The sequence below is a fragment of the Lynx canadensis genome, chromosome D4, assembly GCF_007474595.2.
Source record: "Lynx canadensis isolate LIC74 chromosome D4, mLynCan4.pri.v2, whole genome shotgun sequence".
In the NCBI taxonomy this organism is placed as follows: Eukaryota; Metazoa; Chordata; class Mammalia; order Carnivora; family Felidae; genus Lynx; species Lynx canadensis.
In genome coordinates this window covers 73,179,635-73,199,035 of record NC_044315.2, presented here as the reverse complement: position 1 = coordinate 73,199,035, position 19,401 = coordinate 73,179,635, and the positions used below count along the sequence as shown (strand labels likewise).

General features: G+C 39.4%; 1 protein-coding gene and 1 pseudogene across 2 annotated transcripts in view; one reads left to right on the top strand and one right to left on the bottom strand.

Annotated features, from left to right (window-relative positions):
* Positions 1-19,401, top strand: part of FKBP15 (FKBP prolyl isomerase 15) — a 57,646-nt gene that overhangs the window by 5,614 nt on the left and 32,631 nt on the right. For both annotated transcript variants that reach the window (XM_032595673.1, XM_030292616.1), the window contains exons 2-8: positions 3,507-3,622; positions 10,601-10,685; positions 11,134-11,203; positions 14,957-15,031; positions 15,360-15,458; positions 18,002-18,151; positions 18,915-18,983. In XM_032595673.1, coding sequence (XP_032451564.1) covers positions 3,507-3,622; positions 10,601-10,685; positions 11,134-11,203; positions 14,957-15,031; positions 15,360-15,458; positions 18,002-18,151; positions 18,915-18,983 — 664 coding nt within the window. The remainder of the gene's footprint in view (positions 1-3,506; positions 3,623-10,600; positions 10,686-11,133; positions 11,204-14,956; positions 15,032-15,359; positions 15,459-18,001; positions 18,152-18,914; positions 18,984-19,401) is intronic.
* Positions 18,412-18,533, bottom strand: LOC115500225 (annotated as a pseudogene).

Below are 19,401 nucleotides of genomic sequence, written 5' to 3'. Positions count from 1 at the left end.
AATTAGTGCCATGATGACTTCCCATAATTATAAACATAGACTCAAGTCCAGAGTTAGCAAGCCCATTCTTGCTACCAGAGAGAAATGTGTACATTTGAGAATACTTTAGAAGTAGAAAAAATAATAATTTACAAGAAACTTATGCCCCTAAGTCTATATAGAGTTTATCTAAGAAAATTAATAGAAAATAAAATGGATTTGAAAGATAATTGGGTTGACCTGGCTTTTGGATTGGTTTTGCAGTCATCAAGGCTGGCCTTTAGAGCATCTATGGAAACATAGTTTACATGACATTTCTGTCTTTCCCTTAAAAAAAACATACCTGCAAAATTAAAACAGCAAATCCAATACCCATACTAAAGATAACAAGGACATTCTTTTTTTGTCACTTATTTGTGCATAAACTCTTCTATGTTAACTAGGTTCTAAGTTTTGTAAATTTTTCACTGTGTTAAAGGCATTGCCCAACTCTCCCAGAATCTTATTCTTTTAGGGAATCTTTCCAGACTGTCTCCATAAAAGGAGAAATCTTGGTTTCCTTTTAATTTTATTAACATTTGTTGATGTCTTATTTAGGCCAGTACTGCTCTCTATGCTTGAAATCTCATTTAAACCTCTTAGTCCTTTAAAGTAGGCATTGTTGGTCCCATTTACAGGAAACTTATAGTACACTATCTTGAAAGAACAGGATAGTAGTTGCAGATTATATTAAATTTATTTTGGGGGCGCCTGGGTGGCGCAGTCGGTTAAGCGTCCGACTTCAGCCAGGTCACGATCTCGCGGTCCGGGAGTTCGAGCCCCGCGTCAGGCTCTGGGCTGGCAGCTCAGAGCCTGGAGCCTGTTTCCGATTCTGTGTCTCCCTCTCTCTCTGCCCCTCCCCCGTTCATGCTCTGTCTCTCTCTGTCCCAAAAATAAATAAACGTTGAAAAAAAAAAATTAAAAAAAAAAAAAATTAAAAAAATAAAAAAAAAAAAAAAAAATAAATAAAAAAAATAAATAAAAAAAAATAAATTTATTTTGCAAAATGTTAGTACGTATTAAACTTTAAAATTATTGAGGGAAAAGACCCAAAAAAGTTGTGTAGTTTCAATATATTTTTTAAGGTTTTGTGTGTGTGTGTGTGTGTGCTTTTTAATTTTTTTTGTTTTTTGTTTTTTTGTGTTTTTTTGTTTTTGTTTTTGTTTTTGTTTTGTTTTGTTTTTTTCGTAATCTCTATACTCAACAATGTGGGCTCGAACTCAACCCCAGATTAAGAGTCATACGCTCTACCGACTGAGCCAGCCAGGCACCCCTCAATATTTACATTACCTAAACCAAAGATGCCTTTGGAGAAAAGGAGCTCAGAGCTAGACTAGACTTTGAGTTCATTTATTGAGCCTGTTACATACCAGACCCTAGGCAAAATATTCAGTCAAGTGGTGATTACAATAAATTGTCAATTATCATGTTATATAATTACTCATTGATAACTTATATTAATCTATGTGGAATATAACTCCATACAACAGCTGCCTGATATATATCTCATATTATAGTTTGCAATTACTCATTATGTAATGCCAATTTCTTTGTTAGAGTATATAAGCTCCTTGAAAATAGAACCTAGTTTTGCTCATCAATATACACTCAGCATTTAGCACAGTGTCTGATACATCTTTCTTGAATGAAGGAAGAAGACTCCTATGGGAGTTCCTAAGAAGGTCATCTAACTTAGATGAGATTTGAGATTAGGGGCAGCTTCCAGGGGAGAGAAGGAAGAGGAAGAATGTTTTAAGCAGAGGGAACAGCATATCCAAAGCTAGGGGTTAGAAAGAGCTTGCCTTATTTGAGAAACGACAAGTTCTGTGTAGCACACAGTTGGAGATGAGAAGTGGTCAGATAGGAAGCTGGGAAAGTATGGAGAGGTGAGGTCTTGAAGGGCTTTATAAAGCCATCTTGTGGAGTTTGGATTTTTATCTTGGTAATGTTGAGGTGTTATTAAGGGTTTTAAGTAGGGAAGAGACTTGGTCAAGTTTAGTTTTTAGAAAGAAAACTGTGAATGCAGTGGGGAGAATGGATAAGAAGCAGATAAGACCAGGGCAGGGAGGTGAGTCAGGAGGCTATTGGAGTAATTTAAGCTAGATGGATATGATGGTGACCTGAACCAGGCAAGTGGCAGTAAGAATGGGAAGTGCAAGGGTTCAAAAAGTACTGAGCAAGTAAAATCAAATGGACTCGGGGGTTGGTCATGAACACCAGGGGGGTAAAAGGCAGGGATGATGCCCAGATTTCAGTTTTGGCCATGTATGTTTGCAGAAGAGTTAACACAGGGGATGTGACAACATCATCCTTAGAAAGTCCTGTTTACAAGGTTGGCTCTTGGCTGGCATCTGGGAACTTAATTGGTAAACAGTTCCACACACTGATACAAGCTTCCCATAAATGATGAAGTGACTTACTGTGCCTAAAGTGTTTATGCAAACAGTATGGTTTGTACTGCACCTTGCCTTCTTTCTGGGAGTGTAGAATTTTGGTTCAGGGGCGCCTAAGTGGCTCAGTCAGTTGAGCATCCTGACTCTTGATTTCGGCTCAGGTCATGATCCCAGGGCCGTGGGATCAACCCCCCCCCCACCCCCACCCCCCCCGCCCAGGGAGTCTGCTTAAGATTTTCTCTTTCTCTCACCCTCTCCTCTCTCCCCCACTCACACGCCACACGCTTGCTTTCTCTCTCTCTCTCTCTCTCTCTCTCTCTCTCTCGGAAAAAAAAAAGGTTGGGCAAAAGAGGAAGAGTTCAAGGAGCTAAACAAGAAGCCAAAGACATGGGAAGATGAGAAGGATCCCATGAGCATTTCTTGATGTCTTACTTGGACCAGTTCCTCCTCCCACCCCTGCAAATATCCCCCCAGAAGTCAAGGGAAGAGTTTGTTTGAAGAAGAACAAATTAGTTGACAGTGTAAAAAGGCAGCATGAAGACCAAATAAGATAATGACTGATAAGCTGTGTTTAGTAACAAAGAGGTTGTTGGTGACCTTAGCAAGAGCAGTTTCCTTGGAATGGTTGGGGCATAGGATTCATTGCAAGGGATGGTAAAAGAATGGTTCTGCCTGTTAGGTGAAATGGTAGGACCATGTTTGTTTGATGGAGTAAGTATGGAGTACAATTTTATTTCAGTGTAATAAATTAGTAAAAGGTAGGAAACTATGACTTGCTAAAGGCAAGAATTTATGGTTTGAAGAGTCCACAGAGAGCATCTAGACCAATCACCTCAATTTACATACAGAGAAACTGAGGTCCAAAAACAAGAAATGCCTTGATCAAAGTCTTGAGGACAGGCAAGGTCAGCTGATGCTGTTCAGATCAGAAATACAATCTTGATTTTGAAGACACTTAGCTGTCACTTCCAGTATTGAATGGTGGGATATACATTCAAGGAGGTATTCGTTCAAAGTTGGAGGTGAGCAGCTTTCATAATGATTCCGGGTTTGAGATATGTCAAATGAAATGTCATTTTCATTTTCTACTAACAGTGCCAGATTGGCCTCTCTTTTTGGCCTGGATCAGGCATCTGCTGGCCACGGAAATGAATTCTTCCAGTACACAGCCCCAAAGCAGCCTAAGAAAGGCCAGGGAACAGCAGCAACAGGTAAGTTATGAGGTTACGATTGGCCCCTAACAGGTTAGTTGGAAGGATGAACAGCCTTCCAAAAGTGACATGCCTCAATCAGTCTGGCCAAGCTCACCGCCAGCGGTGCATTCTCTCTCTAAGCTCTGAGATCGAATTCCAGCAGCTAGACAGAGTGTGTCCTTTGTCGGAAGTTAATGGAGGGAGGTCTCAGGCAAACTCTTTTACCTCCTGTGAACAGCACTCTCTAAAACTGCCTGAGGCACTCTAAGTAGGCGCGGTCCAATGTTTTGGCCAAAAGAAAGAGCTGCTTTTCACTTTTACCTGGATAGGTTAGATGTATCCTGACAGTGAATTTTTCCCAGTTAGACAGTGATGCTCAGTGCTATATCCCCCGTACCCTTCATTGTGATGGAGACGCATTGAATGAACATTTGTTGAATGAAAGGAGAGAAAAGGGCAACTAATATTTCTAAAATGCCTGCTATGTGTCTGGTCTCAGATGCTTTACATAGATTGCCTTGTTTAATTATCTCAACAGTGCTGTGAAATAGGTAAGACTACCCCCAGTTTAGAGGCTCAGAGAGGTTTAGGGACTCCATCAAGGTCCTACAGCAGTAAGTGACATAATTGAAATTTGAACCCTAACCTGATTCACTCCAAAGCTCTTCCTGTATACTTTGCTTTCTTTGAGTAAGAACCTGAAGAGGAATGAAGGACCAATAGAAATAACCCTAAGCAGAACAGATGGTAAGGGACATTAAATTAAGTGTTTCCTGAATGAAGATGAAAGTATTGAGTGCCTTTTACATACTAGGCACAATGCTGGCACTGAGGATATTGTTGGGATATTGAGGGTTTTGAAGAATTGCAACGGATATCATATGGCCCATAAGCCTAAACTATTTACTGTTTGGCCCTGTACAGAAAATGTTTGCTGACCTCTGCTCTAAATCTTACCTGTCACTTTTAGCATCTTTGGTGTAGATTTCTGGTGCTGTTCTCCAAGCCATCACCTGGCCAGATTTCTAGTAGGCTATGCCTCTACATTTCCTCTGGCATATCTCTTCATCAGCAGTGTGATTCTGACTCAATTTAAAGTGGTTGAGTTAATGGATGTGGATTAAAATAAACAACCCCAGTCCCCACCCAATGAGGTAACTTGATTTTGTTTTAATCAGAAAACAACAACTATGAGCTAATTACACTTTTAAAGGGAAATTATAGAGGCATTTCAGCTTAAAAATTACCTACACAGTCATATGTAGATACTTACAAAAATAAAGTAGCAAGACAGGAGACCCTGTCTGTTCAAGGGATATTTGTATAAGAAGTCTTTGTGGGGAAGGTGGCTGCAATACAGTTCTTGAATCTCTTCAGATCTTATCTGAATGTAAAAACATCAGATACAAAAGACAAACCTATGGATAACATTTACAACAACACCCGTTGAAAAGGTATCTTCATGAATATCCCAAAATATAAGAAGGTCTGGACAAGCCACAAGGCTGTGTAGTATCAGCATTTGCGTGGGAGCATACAGGGTAGTGGTGGGATATCTCCATCAGAAAATGGGAGAACCCCAAGTAGCCACCGAATGTTCTTGGAAAATATGGCAGGCCAAGCTGAAACTGGAAGGCGTTTTGCCCACTCTAATTGTGGCTAAGTACAAGGGGTTGATAACGGGGACTGGAAGAGCTAGAGTAGTCTCACTCCTATGAGCTTTTTTTTTTTTTTTTTTTTTTTTTTTTTTTTTTTTAAAAGTAGGCTCCATGCCCAGCGTGGGGCTTGAACTCATGACCCTGAGATCAAGAGTCACAGTCTCTACCAACTGAGCCAGCCAGGTGCCCTGTTCCTATGAACTTTTGAAACTCACCCCCTAGCGTGGCCTTCCAGGACAGGCCCCCACACTGAAAAGAACCTTCTGGGAGTGGAATTAAAATTGAAGAAGATAGGGATATATTAGAAGTGAAGAAGAGAAGATCCAAATAAAAGTAGGGATAGGGTGGGGCGCCTGGGTGGCTCAGTTGGTGAAGTGGTCACATTGGGCTCAGATCATGATCTCACAGTGTATGAATTCAAGCCCTGCATCAGACTCAGTCCTGACAGCTCAGAGCCTGAAGCCTGCTTCAGATTCTGTGTCTTCTTCTCCCTGCTCCTTCCCCACTCGTGCTCTGTCTCTCTCTCTCTTGTTCAAAAATAAATAACCCCCCCAAAAAAAAATTAGAAAAAAAAAAGTGTAGGGATGAGGCACCTGGGTGACTCAGTTGGTTGAGCCTTCTACTCTTGATTTCAACTCAGGTCATGTCCCAGGGTTGTGAGATTGAGCCCTGAGTCAGGCTCCACACTGAGCATGGAGCGTGCTTGAGATTTTCTGTCTGTCTCTCTCCCCATCTCCCTCTCCCTCTCTTTCTCCCCCCTCCCCCTTCCCCTCCCCCTCCCTCTCCTCCTCTGCCCCTCTCCCCACTTGTGCTCTCTCTCTCTCTCAAATTAAAAAATAATATGGCACAAAAACAGACACTCAGATCAATGGAACAGAATAGAGAACCCAGAAATGGACCCACAAATGTATGGCCAACTAATCTTTGACAAAGAAGAAAAGAATATCCAATGGAATAAAGACAGTCTTTTCGGCAAGTGGTGCTGGGAAAATGGGACAGCGACTTGCAGAAGAATGCCTGGACCACTTTCTTACACGTACACAAAAATAAACTCAAAATGGATGAAAGACCTAAATGTAATGCAGGAAGCCATCAAAATCCTCGAGGAGAAGCAGGCAAAAACCTCTTTGACCTTGGCCACGGCAACTTCTTACTCAACACGTCTCCAGAGGCAAGGGAAACAAAAGCAAAAATGAACTATTGGGACCTCATCAAAATAAAAAGCTTCTGCACGGCGAAGGAAACAATCAGCACAACTAAAAGGCAACTAACAGAATGGGAGAAGATATCTGCAAACAACATATTAAAGGGTTAGTATCCAAAATCTATAAAGAACTTATCAAACCCGACACGCAAAAAACAAATAATCCAGTGAAGAAATGGGCAAAAGACATGAATAGACACTTCTCCAAAGAAGACATCCAGATGGCCAACCGACACATGAAAAAATGCTCAACATCACTCATCATCAGGGAAATACAAATCAAAACCACAAAGAGATACCTATCAGAATGGCTAATATTAACGATTCAGGCAACAACAGATGTTGGCAAGGATGTGGAGAAAAAGGATCTCTTTTGAATTGTTGGTAGGAATGCAAGCTGGTGCAGCCTCTCTGGAAAACAGTATGGAGGTTCCCCAAAAAACTAAAAATAGAACTACCCTTCAACCCAGCAATTGCACTACTAGGTATTTATCCAAGGGATACAGGTATGCTGTTTCGAAGGGACACATGCACCCCGATGTTTATAGCAGCACTATCAACAATAGCCAAAGTAAGGAAAGAGCCCAAATGTCCATTGATGGATGAACGGATAAAGAAAATGTGGTGTATTTATATATATACACACACACATACACAATGGAGTATTATTCAGCAATCAAAAAGAATGAAATCTTGCCATTTACAACTACCTGGATGGAACTGGAGGGTATTATGCTAAGCGACATTAGTCAGAGAGAGACAAATATCATATGACTTCACTCATATGAGGACTTTAAGAGACAAAACAGATGAACATAAGGGAAGGGAAACAAAAATATAAAAGCAGGGAGGGGGACAAAACAGAAGAGACTCATAAATATGGAGAACAAACTGAGGGTTACTGGAGGGGTTGTGGGGTGGGGGATGGGCTAAACGGGTAAGGGGCACTAAGGAATCTACTGAAATCATTGTTGCACTATATGCTAACTAATTTGGTTGTAAATTAAAATAATAAAATTTAAAAAATTTAAAAATAAATAAAAATAAAAGTAGGGATAGAAATAGAATCAGGAAGTCTCAGGAGGGAGCCACCATATTTTTTAACTCTGCAAAAGCAACAGAAGAGGGAGCTCTATGAAGTTAGGAAAGCCACTTGAACCCTATCTCCTTCTAAAAATTCAGAAAAGCAGATTTCACGTTAAAATGAGCAGTAGGAACTTAGCAGAATCCAACTCCATGTAAAATTATAAGAACAAAGAGAGCAAGAAACAGAATAATATCCCTACAGTGAGAGCTGTAGAGATTCTGTGAGAATGTTTCTCAAAAACTACCACCACCTGTTTAACATTAAGAAAGTAATGTAAGACATGAAATGAGAATTAGAAAATCTCAGAAGTAAGTGACAAGACTCAGGCAAGAATTAGAGACGTAAGAATTATTTCAGAAACGAAGGCTAAACGAGCAGGAACACAAGAATGAATACAAAGAGCAGATCATGCCTGAAGAGAAACAGAAGTTTAACAGAAGGACATTTTTAAACAATAAAAAATTTGAGAGATAAAAATGTTCCAAAAGAAAGTGTGATAAATATTAAAGATGGCAAAGAAGATCCAATACGGAGAGAGAGAGAGAAAGAGAGAGAGAGCGTGTGTGTGTGTGTGTGTGTGTGTGTGTGTACACAGGAAGGAAAAAAAGGGGGGAAAGAACAGACTTTAAAAACTATAGTTCAAGAAAACTTTACTCAAAAAAAAAAAAAAGATTTGAAAGTACATATTAAAAGTCCTTGTCAGTGGGGAATTCAAGAATCTGCAGTACTGATTTCAGAGAGGAGGAAGTGCTGAGCCAATAAGATCCCACGATTGTGAGCACCTGACTTACCTTCTAGCAACTCCGTGAACAACCTTCCCTTTCCAGGGCATTAGACAACCAGAAGAGTATTGTGGGAGAAGCTGAACTAAGCTTCTATCCTAAAGGAGGATACTAGGCTGACCTTGGGCAGACAGTAATTTTTCTCAGCATTTCACACTTGTCCTAATAACCTGCCTCTTACAGCTTATCAAGAGAAAAATATTATTGTAGTGTTACACACAACTGGACAGTAGTGGTTGAATTAACAACTATGTTGTAGGTTTTTACAAAATAATAAGGAAAACATGAATAACAGGACAGTGAGCAAACAATGTAAGTGGCAATTCATCTAAACAAAACAAATGACCATTACAAATCTATAGAAAATATTCCATCTCTGCTTCATTGTAATCAATAAATGCAAATGAAAACAACAATGACATGGTATTTCCCTTTTTCTATTGCCCAGCTTCGTTGGTAAAGATTTAAAAAAACAGCCCCCTCTTGTTAGCAGGGGTGCAAAGCTGGCATATTCGCACTGCTGGTAGGGGTGTAAATTGATGCAGTAAGGCATTTGGGCAGGACGTAACAAACCTTTAAATGTTTTACACTTCTTCACTCCATAATTCCAGTTGTAAGAATTTGTTCTAAGAAAGTAATTAGTGGTACATACAAAAATGTGTTTTCAGGATGATCACCATAGCGTTATTTATAATAGAGGAAAATTGGAAACAGTCCAAAGAAATGTCAACTAATAAGACATTGAATAGGTTCTGGTAGAGTCATAACGTAGTATTTTATGTAACCACCAAAAAGTATTTTTAGGATTATTTTATCTTTGTTTTGGAGAATGCTTTAAAAGAAATACTAATACTAAGTAAGAAAAGGAGATTGTCAAATTGGAGTATTAATTTTGTTTAAAAAAATATAGAAAAAAAGCTGTCTTGAAAAAGGAACTAGGAATAAATACATCAAATTATGAACTTTTATTTTTAACTGGTGAGACTACAGGTCATTCTTACCTTCTTTATCCATTTCTGTATTTGCCAAGTTTTGCATATTACAGAGTACATGCATTCTATAATCAGAAAAAAAGATGTGTCAATATTGTTAAAAAACAAAATTCAACTGAATAAATTTTAAAGATCTTCCTGACTTTATTCAGTGATTCATAAATTGGGCAGCCTCCAATCTAGCAGATAGAAAGGAGCTCTGAGGAGCTGAAGAAAAAGGACTCTTACAGAGAGAAGGAAGTAGGAACGAGGAAGTTACAGGAGGCAAAAAAGCAAGATCGCTATTGCAGGATTACTTTCCTTTAGTGGGTGGCAGGGGTCTATTATGCAGATTGTCTGACTTGTGCTGAGCTGGGAATTCCTGATTAACTGGTTTAAGATTCCGTTTCAGGGAGAGCCAAAACTATGAGTTAGTCTCCGTTTGGTGCCCTGGGGCTTTAGCATAAGTGACTCCATTTTAAGCTTGTCATCTTTTTAACAATACAAAAAGAAAGAAAGAAATCAAGCAAGGATACTTTTGAAAGTAAGTTCTTGGTTTCTTGTCTTTACCAGTGTTCTCCCCACATTCATGTGTGAGTGTAAATATGCAATTTTCTCTTAATATACTGTTTTATTTAAAAAAATTTTTTTAATGTTTATTTTTGAGAGACCGAGCGTGAGCAGAGGAGGGGCAGAGAAAGAGTGAGACACAGAATCTGAAGCAGGCTTCAGGCTCTGAGCTGTCAGCACAGAGTCCAACACTGGGCTTGAACTCACAAACTGTGTGATCATGACCTGAGCTGAAGTCAGATGCTTAACCGACTGAGTCACCCAGGCACCCCTAAATATACTGTTTTAAAACACTAATGTTACCCTGTACCCTGCAAAAGTTAAGTAATGGATATGACCTGAATATCATCATAAATTTTCTACCCCAAAATAAGGGCAGGAGAAATAACTTTATTTATGTTTATTATAGCTGGCCAAATATTGGAGAAAAGAAAGTAGATGGGATAGGACCTTGCTGTGTTTGGAGTGGAGGCAGAGTCCTGGATTCTAGTCCTAGGCTTGCTGCTATCATTGTGTAAGACACTGGGGTGCTTAGAGCCTCAGTGTCCTCATCCCCAGATGAGGTCATAGGGTTGTTTTGCAGATCAGATAAGGCTAATGGTCATGAAAGCACTGTACCACTTAACTGTAAAATGTAAACAAGAATTTTGAAGCCGCTTTAGTGGTTAAAATCAGTTTCAGCAAAGACATGAATGACATCTTTTGTTTTTTTCTTCATCTTCAGGAAATCCGGCAACACCAAAACCAGCACCCAGTACAACAGGCACTTCCACCGTATTGGTTGCAACAGCAGTCCATGCGTATCGATAGTAAGTAGCTGAGAAGGAGTGCTCTCTGCAGTTGGGGTTAAGTGCCCATCTTTTCTCAATAAGCCTCTGTTCATTGTGAAATAAACTGCAGTTAGGCTGCACAGTCCTTCCACAGGCGAAGTATCAGTAATGCTTTTGAACATTTCAGTTCGAGAATTCGGTATGTAAACCCCTGAAAAGCCGTTATCTTGTATACCTTGTGTACTAGGAAGTGCTTGTACCCTCAACAACTGCCTTCTTAAGTGCTGAAAGAAAGCCACCTCACTGAGATATTATGAATAGATATTTAGAGAGTAAAGAAGTTGTAGAAGAGCTTTAAATTACGAACTGCTCACCTGTGTTGTCTTCTTGAGACTGAATGACTAGATTCCCCACTTCTACATGGCAGAAGAGAAAGCTGAGTTTAAAGAATTATTAGTAATACCTGTTATTTTTCTTGCTTCTCTAGCACCAATGGTCAGTATGTAAAGCAGGGCAAGTTTGGTGCTGCAGTCCTGGGGAACCACACAGCCAGAGAGGTGAGAACTCTTGTGTGTTTTCAGGTGTCCCAGATCATACTGTTGAGCTGGTTTGTACCTACGCTTGCCCAGTGTCTCACGTATCAGAGGATTAGGATGATTGTTTGTTTGTATTGAATGTGAATTTTTAATACAAGGTACATAGTAATAGTTATAGTCTGGTCTTGCTTACTATTGTGCATTAAAACAAAGCAACCATTCAGTCTTTTAAGTTTGACCTTTGTGTTATGGAACTAGCTTAAGACTTTGGAGAGTTTTAGAGTAAACCATTTACTAAGGACAATCCTTTGTTAGGTAATGAACAACACTTAGTGTTCTACTTAGAGCATTCTGTCTTTACACCTGAATTAATGACTGGTGTTTATCCTTTGAAAGTTTGACAATGAGTTGGGTAGTTGATCACACAGAATACTATTGGTTTGGATCAAAAAGAAGATATGGCTAGCAGCCCCGAGACTTGATTTCCTTGTGTGGGTTGTCTCTAGCTTCAAGTTCTGCTCCAGAACATTTTAAACGTTGGTGAGAGCAGCCTAAGAAATTATGGAATTTCAGAGGTCCAGTGAACTAAGGGCCACGCTCCTGAGACACTCAGAGACCTAGATAAGATGGCCTGTTCAGGTAACTAATGTAATAGACAACACTCATTTGTATTAAAAACAAACAAAAAAGTCTAACTGGAAATTTGGAAACACACATAAAAATCGTGGGACTAGAATAATGAACCCCCAGAAACCCATTACTAGGTTCTAACAGTTATTAATCTTGTTCCATCGTTTTCTTTTTTTTAATGTTTATTTATCTTGAGAGAGAGAAAGAGCGCATGCTAGGACGGGGCACAGGGAGAGAGAGAATACCAAGCAGGCTCCATGGACAGCGTCACAACCATGAGATCATGACCTGAGCGGAAACCAAGAGTCAGATACTCAACTGACTGAACCACTCATGCTCTCCTCTTCTTAGTTCATCTTAATTCCAGCCTGTCTTCCTTCTTCTTAGTCTTATTTTGACTACATCTCCAGCATACAATTTTACCTGTAAATACTTTAGTATATATCCCAAGATCTTTTTCCTAACATAACCATTATTCAATTATCACCTAAAAAAACCCACAATAATTTTTTGATCTCATTCACTACCAGCTAGTGTTCAGATTTACCTGATTCTCTCTCTTTTTTTTTTTTAGTTTGTTTTAATCAGGATCTAATAAGGTCCATACATTGCAGTTGGCTACCATGTCCCTTAAATCTTTCATTCTCTCATCCAGAGGTACATAGTGTCTAACTATCCCTGATTTTGTTATGTAGTAGCCATCCGTGATTATTATCCAGATGTATTAATTCATTAGGAGTTGCCATTGGATTTTAAAAATCTGGTATTGAGACTCCACCAGCCTTCAGCCCCGATAAGATGCAGTAGGTTATGGCAAGCAGCAATTCCCACTGCAACAATTGTAAAAAAGCAGATAAATTGCAAAAATTATATTTTAAAATTCACTGGAGAGCTCTAGAAAAGATGTGGACTAGAGGAACTAAAATTTCAAAGAGGGAAAAGCCGATGAGCCAAGTATTTCCTTCTCTTGGTTCTTTTGCTGATGTGCCTAGGGGTGGACCAAGCATCAGGTATGGCCCAATCAGAGAGACCTCTTGGGGGAAAGAGATACTGGCAGAAGCTAGAGGAGTTCCAAACACAAGATTAGTTTTTCCCCATGGGACATTTGCAGAATTCTGGGGTGGCGTGGAAGTCCAGGGCCTGTGCCAGAAAGGCAGAGGGAAACTTCTGTCATCTTGTGGTGCATAGGAGATAAAGTCCTACTGTAGGGGGAGTACCTGTAATAAGCAGCAAGCAACAACTTTCATCTCAATACATTTGCTAGATTTTGAACTTAAGGGGGAGGAGAACCCAGCTCAGAATGTCTGATGGGCAGAACTTTCAGGACCAAGGAGTCAGAGACCTTCTAGGTTCTTAATCAAAAGTCAGGGAAGATAACGCTTGAGATAGAGACAACCCAGAAGTAGATCAACTCTTGATAAATCTATGAATCTTCCCTAACCAGTTCAGCCTATAATTGGATTGGATTGAGGTGATCAGCCCCTCACTCTATCTGCCTAACATAGGATCAGGAAAGTACTTTCTGGTACCAGATTGTATGTGAGCCTCCAAGTTCTTCCCTCCCCTCTGGAATTGAATTGTAATTATTTGCTTAACTATGATTTTGTGTGTATGTGGGGAGTGGGGTGGGGGTGGGGTGGTAAATATAAATGAAACAAAATATTTTCAGGAACACCTGGGTGGCTCAGTCTCAGTTAAGTGTCTGACCCTTGGTTTTGGCTCAGGTCATGAACTCACAGTTTGTGGGTTCAACCCCGTGTCGGACTCTGTGCTGAGAGTGTGGAGCCTGCTTGGAATTCTCTCTCTCTCTCTCTCTCTCTCTCTCTCTCTCTCTCTCTGCCCCTCCCCTGCTCGCTCTGTCTCTCTCTGTGAAAATAAATAAAATTATAAAAATTAAAAAAGAGAGAAAATATTTGCCATTTTAACCATTTTTAAGTGCACAGTTCAATAGCATTAAGTACATTCATGATACTGAGCAGTGTTCACCACTGTCTATTTCTACTTTTTCATTACTCCAAACAAAAAACTCTGTCACCTTTAAACAAACTTCCTATTCTCCCTTCCCATATCCCCTGGTAATCTTTAATCTTTTACTTTTTTTAATATTTATTTTAAGAGAGAGGGAGGAAGAGGGAGGGGCACAGAGAGAGAGAGAGAGAGAGAGAGAGAGAGAGAATCCCAAGCATGCTCTGTGCTGTCATTGCAGAGCCTGACGGGCTTGATCTCACAAACTGTGAGATCATGACCTAAGCTTAAACCAAGAGTCGGCCACTTAACTGAGCCAACCTGGCATCCCTCTAATTTACATTGTCTCTATGAATTTGTCTATTCTAGATATTTCATATAAGTGGAATCATACAATATTTTTCATTTGTCCTTTTATGTCTGGCTTATTTCAATTAGTGTAATGTTCTCAAGATTTATCCATGTTGTAGCATGTTATCAGAATTTCATGCCTTTTCAGGGCTGGATAATATTCTGTTGTATGTAGGTAACACATTTTGTTTATCCATTCATCAGTTGATCGACATTTTTGGTAGTTTCTCCCTTTCAACTGTCATGAATAATGGTACAGTAAACATTGGTGATTATCTATTTTCAGCTCTTTGGGGGATGCGCTAAAGGTAAAATTGCTGTGTCTTATGGTGATTCTGTTTAGCTTTTTGAGGAGCTGCCAGACTGTTTCCACAGCAACTGTACTGTTTTACATTTTCACAAGCAGTGTGTGAGGGTTCCAATTTCTCCAATACCTTGCCACTGTTTCATTATTTTTCCTTTTTTAAAAATGGCCATTCTAGTTGGTGTGAAGTGGTACTTTTTTGTGGTTTTAATTTGCATCTCCCTAATGACTAATGATGTGGAGCATCTTTCTATGCACCTGTTGGCCATTTGTAGATCTCTTGTCACCCCTCATACCAATGGAAACACCGACAAAATAAAGACATTGCTAATTACAGTAAAAGAATAAGGCCAAAATGAGAAGCGATTAAAATGGATATAATTTAAAATCGAAGCTTTCAGCAATCAACTGAGTTTTGAGTTTCATGCCTCTTTGAAGCACAGCCCCTGACATCTTACTGCTGATTTTGTATTGCCTTTTAACTTCCGTTCTCTTTTTTTCTGCCTATCTTTACTTGAATACAGTATAGGATTCTTCTTTATATCAGTCAACAACAGCCAGTTACTGTTGCCAGGATTCATCTGAACTTTGAGCTCATGGTAAGACTTCCCATGTTGGAATCATTAGCTCCTTTGGGAAGGGTTTATAGGAGAGATTGGTCTGTGCGTACCTGGTAGGAATTAGATCTACTATTTCAGCCCCTGGACGTCTGTGTGGATGTCTTAACAGAGCCTGTCAAAAAAGTCTCTTGCCTGCCTTCTGGGAAATGGACCAAGGGTGGTTGGTGGAGGGCAGGAGGGAAGAAGAAAGTTCCCTATCTCTCTTTGGGTCCACTTCAGTCAAGGCCCTTCTCGATGAGTTTAGGCAGTCAGATGATGCACTGCGCTACCTGTGGTTGGGTTATCCTAGTATCTCTCCTTTCCCCAGGTTCGGCCCAATAACTATAGCACCTTTTATGATGACCAGAGACAAAACTGGTCCATCATGTTTGAGTCGGAAAAGGCTGCTGTGGAGTTCAATAAACAGGTAATACCATCTTATTCTTATTGGGAAAAGCCAAACACTAGTTTGGATTTCTCTTGATTTAGGAAACTATATGGAAAACTTATAACCTGCTATGTGTTGTTAGTGACAAGAGCCACTAAATTTGTCACTTGAGCTTATTGTGGCTCAGAGAAATAATAGGAATGTTTATTGAAATTGCTTGAAAATGTGACTTTCAGAGCAAAAAGGCTTAATGCAAACTTCTTTCAAACATTTTTCACTTTATAAATTATTTTAAGGGATAAATAAAACTATCTTTCAAAAATAGTGTTTCAAAAGAACTTTTATAATGTTATATGATCCTTGTAGAAAATTTAGAAAAGCATTTTTTAAAAAATCACTTGAAATCTTAGTGCCCGAAGGAACCACTATTAATATGTTAGATTTCTTTTTTTCTTAAAAAAAAAAATTATTTATGTATTTATTTATAAGGTTTTTTTAACATTTTAATTTCTTTTTGAGAGAGTGCAAGTGGGAAGGGGTAGAGAGAGAGGCAGACACAGAATCCGAAGCAGGCTCTCAGCTGTCAGCTGACATGAGCCTGATGTGGGGCTCAAAACCATGAACTGTGAGATCATGACCTGAGCTGAAGTCAGATGCTCAACTGACTGAGCCACCCAGGTGCCCCTTATTTATTTATTTTTAAGTTTATTTATTTATTTTGAGAGAGAGAGTGTGAGGGAGGGAAGGGCAGGGAGAGAGGGAATCCCAAGCAGTTTCTGCACTGCCAGCACGGAACCCAATGCGGGGCTCAAACTCACGAACCATGAGATCATGACCTGAGCTGAAACTAAGTCAGAAGTTTAACAGACTGAGCCACCCAGGCCCCTGTTTCCCTTTTTCTATGGGTAATATATGTAAATAGGCATACTCCTTTAAGAGTTCAATATTTTGCTTATTTTTTTTAACAATGTGTAAATGCGTTTTTCCCCCACCTCATGAAAAATTATTTGGAAACATTGTTGAAAGCTGCATAGTATGAGTGTTCTTGAATTTATTTAACCATTCCCTTACTTTTAGACATTTAGGTTGTTTTCAGTCTGACATGATACTGTAGCAAGCATTGTTGTATATAAGTCTGTGTCTTCTTTTTTTTTTTCCTGATTATTTACTTGCGCTAGATTTCTAGATGTGGAAGATTGTGTCAAAGAGTCCAAATATTTTTTGGTTCTATAGACAGTTTGGCATACTGCTTTTCAGAGAGATTATAATATTTCACATTCATATCTGTTCTCTCACTATACCTTTGCCAACATTTAGAAATCACCTTTTTCTTTTAGTCTGGTTTGCTTGGTAAAAAATGATGTCTCATTGTAATTGATTGCAATTATGAAATCTTGTTTTTTAACTCTATTTATTTATTTTGAGAGAGAGAGAGACTGAGTGAGCAGGGAGGGGCAGAGGGAGAGAGAGAGAATCCCAAGCAGGCTCAGCACTAACAGTGCAGAGCCTGATGCAAGGCTCAAACTCACCAACCATGAGATTATGACCTGAGCCAAGATCAAAAGTCGGATGCTTAATTGACTGAGCCACCCAGGTACCCCATAAAACCTTTCTTTTAAGAAAATGAGTAGCAAATTTTTCATGTGTATCATGTTTTAAAATGACCATAATTATTCATGAAGATGTGTCTGACTCTTTTGTCTAAGATTTGTGCTAAGATAATATGACTAAATCTGTAAGTAGTGAAGATGCAAATTCTGGGAATGCAGCATGATTTTGTAAATGGCCTTTTTTCTAGTTTGTCTTTAAAATTTTTTTTTTTTTTCAACGTTTATTTATTTTTGGGACAGAGAGAGACAGAGCATGAACGGGGGAGGGGCAGAGAGAGAGGGAGACACAGAATCGGAAACAGGCTCCAGGCTCTGAGCCATCAGCCCAGAGCCCGACGCGGGGCTCGAACTCCCGGACCGCGAGATCGTGACCTGGCTGAAGTCGGACGCTTAACCGACTGCGCCACCCAGGCGCCCCTAGTTTGTCTTTAGAAATGCCTTTTGAAAGTGTTTTAGAAGCCCTCCTTTCTTTCCTAGGTTCCTGAACACTGAAATAGTAAAATCATCAGAGTAATGCTAGCTAATGCTTTTTGTGTACTTACTATTCTTTGCCAGGCACTGTGCCAAGTGCTGTGTTTGTATTAACTACAGATACTCCAGACACAACTACAGATAGTAACTACAGATACAAATACTGTATTTATATTAACTAAGTTGTATAACTTAACTGCAGAGTTTTTATCTCCATTTTACAAAATAACCTGTATGAAATAAGGTTCACAGAAGTTAAGTTATTTGGCTGAGGCCATAAGTTATTAAGTGGCAGTTGCCCAGATCTGTACCCAGACAGTCTGACTCCAAAGCCTTACTCTTAAGCACTTTGATTCCTGGCAGGATTACTGACTTCAGAGTGGTTTATTCCTAAACACGTAATCAGTTTTGTTAGTGGACAGCACTGTTTAGAAAAGAGCATTAACGATAATATTTCCTGAGCTCGAACTAAGTTTATGCTGCTTTGATGTCGTCTCACAGGTGTGCATTGCCAAGTGTAATAGCACCCCCTCCCTAGATGCAGTGCTCTGCCAGGACCTCGTTGTAGTGGAGGGCCCTGCTGTAGAAGTTGGAGATTCTTTGGAAGTGGCCTATACCAGCTGGCTCTTGCAGAATCATGTGCTGGGCCAGGTAAGGAAATGTAGCCTGCAAGTGCTTTTGTAACAGAAATAGCATGAGGGCTCTTCATATGTAAAGCATTACTGCTGTGAATTGCTGCTCTTGGCAAATAGAAATCTTTCAGGGACCCTGCTCTGACTGCTTTTGGTGTATAGTCATGAAATGCTAATATGTTCAATCTGTTCAGTGCCACCTGGTCTCATCTATTTAGAATGGAAACCAGTTTCCTCCTAAGTATCATTTTTGGTAATGGTTTGTGTGTATGTCTTTGTCCTTCTATACTGGTTTCAAACTTGAATTTATTCTGATGGGATTAGGTCTTAAAACTTGTATTAGCAATAATCACACCTCAGATAAACCTCATTGGCTATGATACTGCCAACTGCACAAAGCTTAAAACTTCTTTTTAGACTTTCCTAACAATTGTTTCTTTATTTTTTTGTGTGTAATAGATACTGGAAATAGAATGGACTTTTGTGTTTTAATATCATTAAGCTCTCAAAAGCAGTATGATGTGATAGAAAGAACTTTAGACTAAGTAAAAAAAAATGGACATTCAAGTCCCAATTTAGCCATGGTGTGGTCCCTTCTTTTTGGGTCTTTTAAGAACTCCCCGCCCCTGCCCAGTATATTTGACATTCCTTATTCCAGGAATACTGTGCTGATCTATATTGACTATCACATTATTATTATTATTTTTATTTATTTATTTATTTATTTATTTATTTATTTATTTGGAAATTGGCTGACCTCATTTACTTTGATCAAATTGCAGGTTTTGGATTCTACTGCTAACAAAGATAAGCTGCTTCGCCTGAAATTAGGATCAGGAAAAGTCATCAAGGTACAGTGTTAACTGTGTTCTTTGTATGGCTGTATTAGTTTCAATGGGCTTAATTTAGATTAAATTTGTGAAATTTCTAGCCTGGGTGCATTGAGTCCAGAAAGGTGTGGTTAAAAAGTAGGAAAAATAAGTTCCACGTTATCTGGAAAACTACATGGGAAAATTTAACCTATGAGAATATATTGAAGATGGGGACATTTTTTTTTTAAGAATTTTTTTTTTTAATGTTTATTTTGAGAGAGAGAGACAGAGTGCGAGCTGGCGAGGGGCAGAGAGAGGGAGACACAGAATCCAAAGCAGGCTCCAGGCTCCGTGCTGTCACCACAGAGCCTATCACGGGGCTCGAACTCATGAACTGTGAGATCATGACCTGAACGGAAGTCGGATGCTTAACCAACTGAGCCACTCAGGCGAAGAT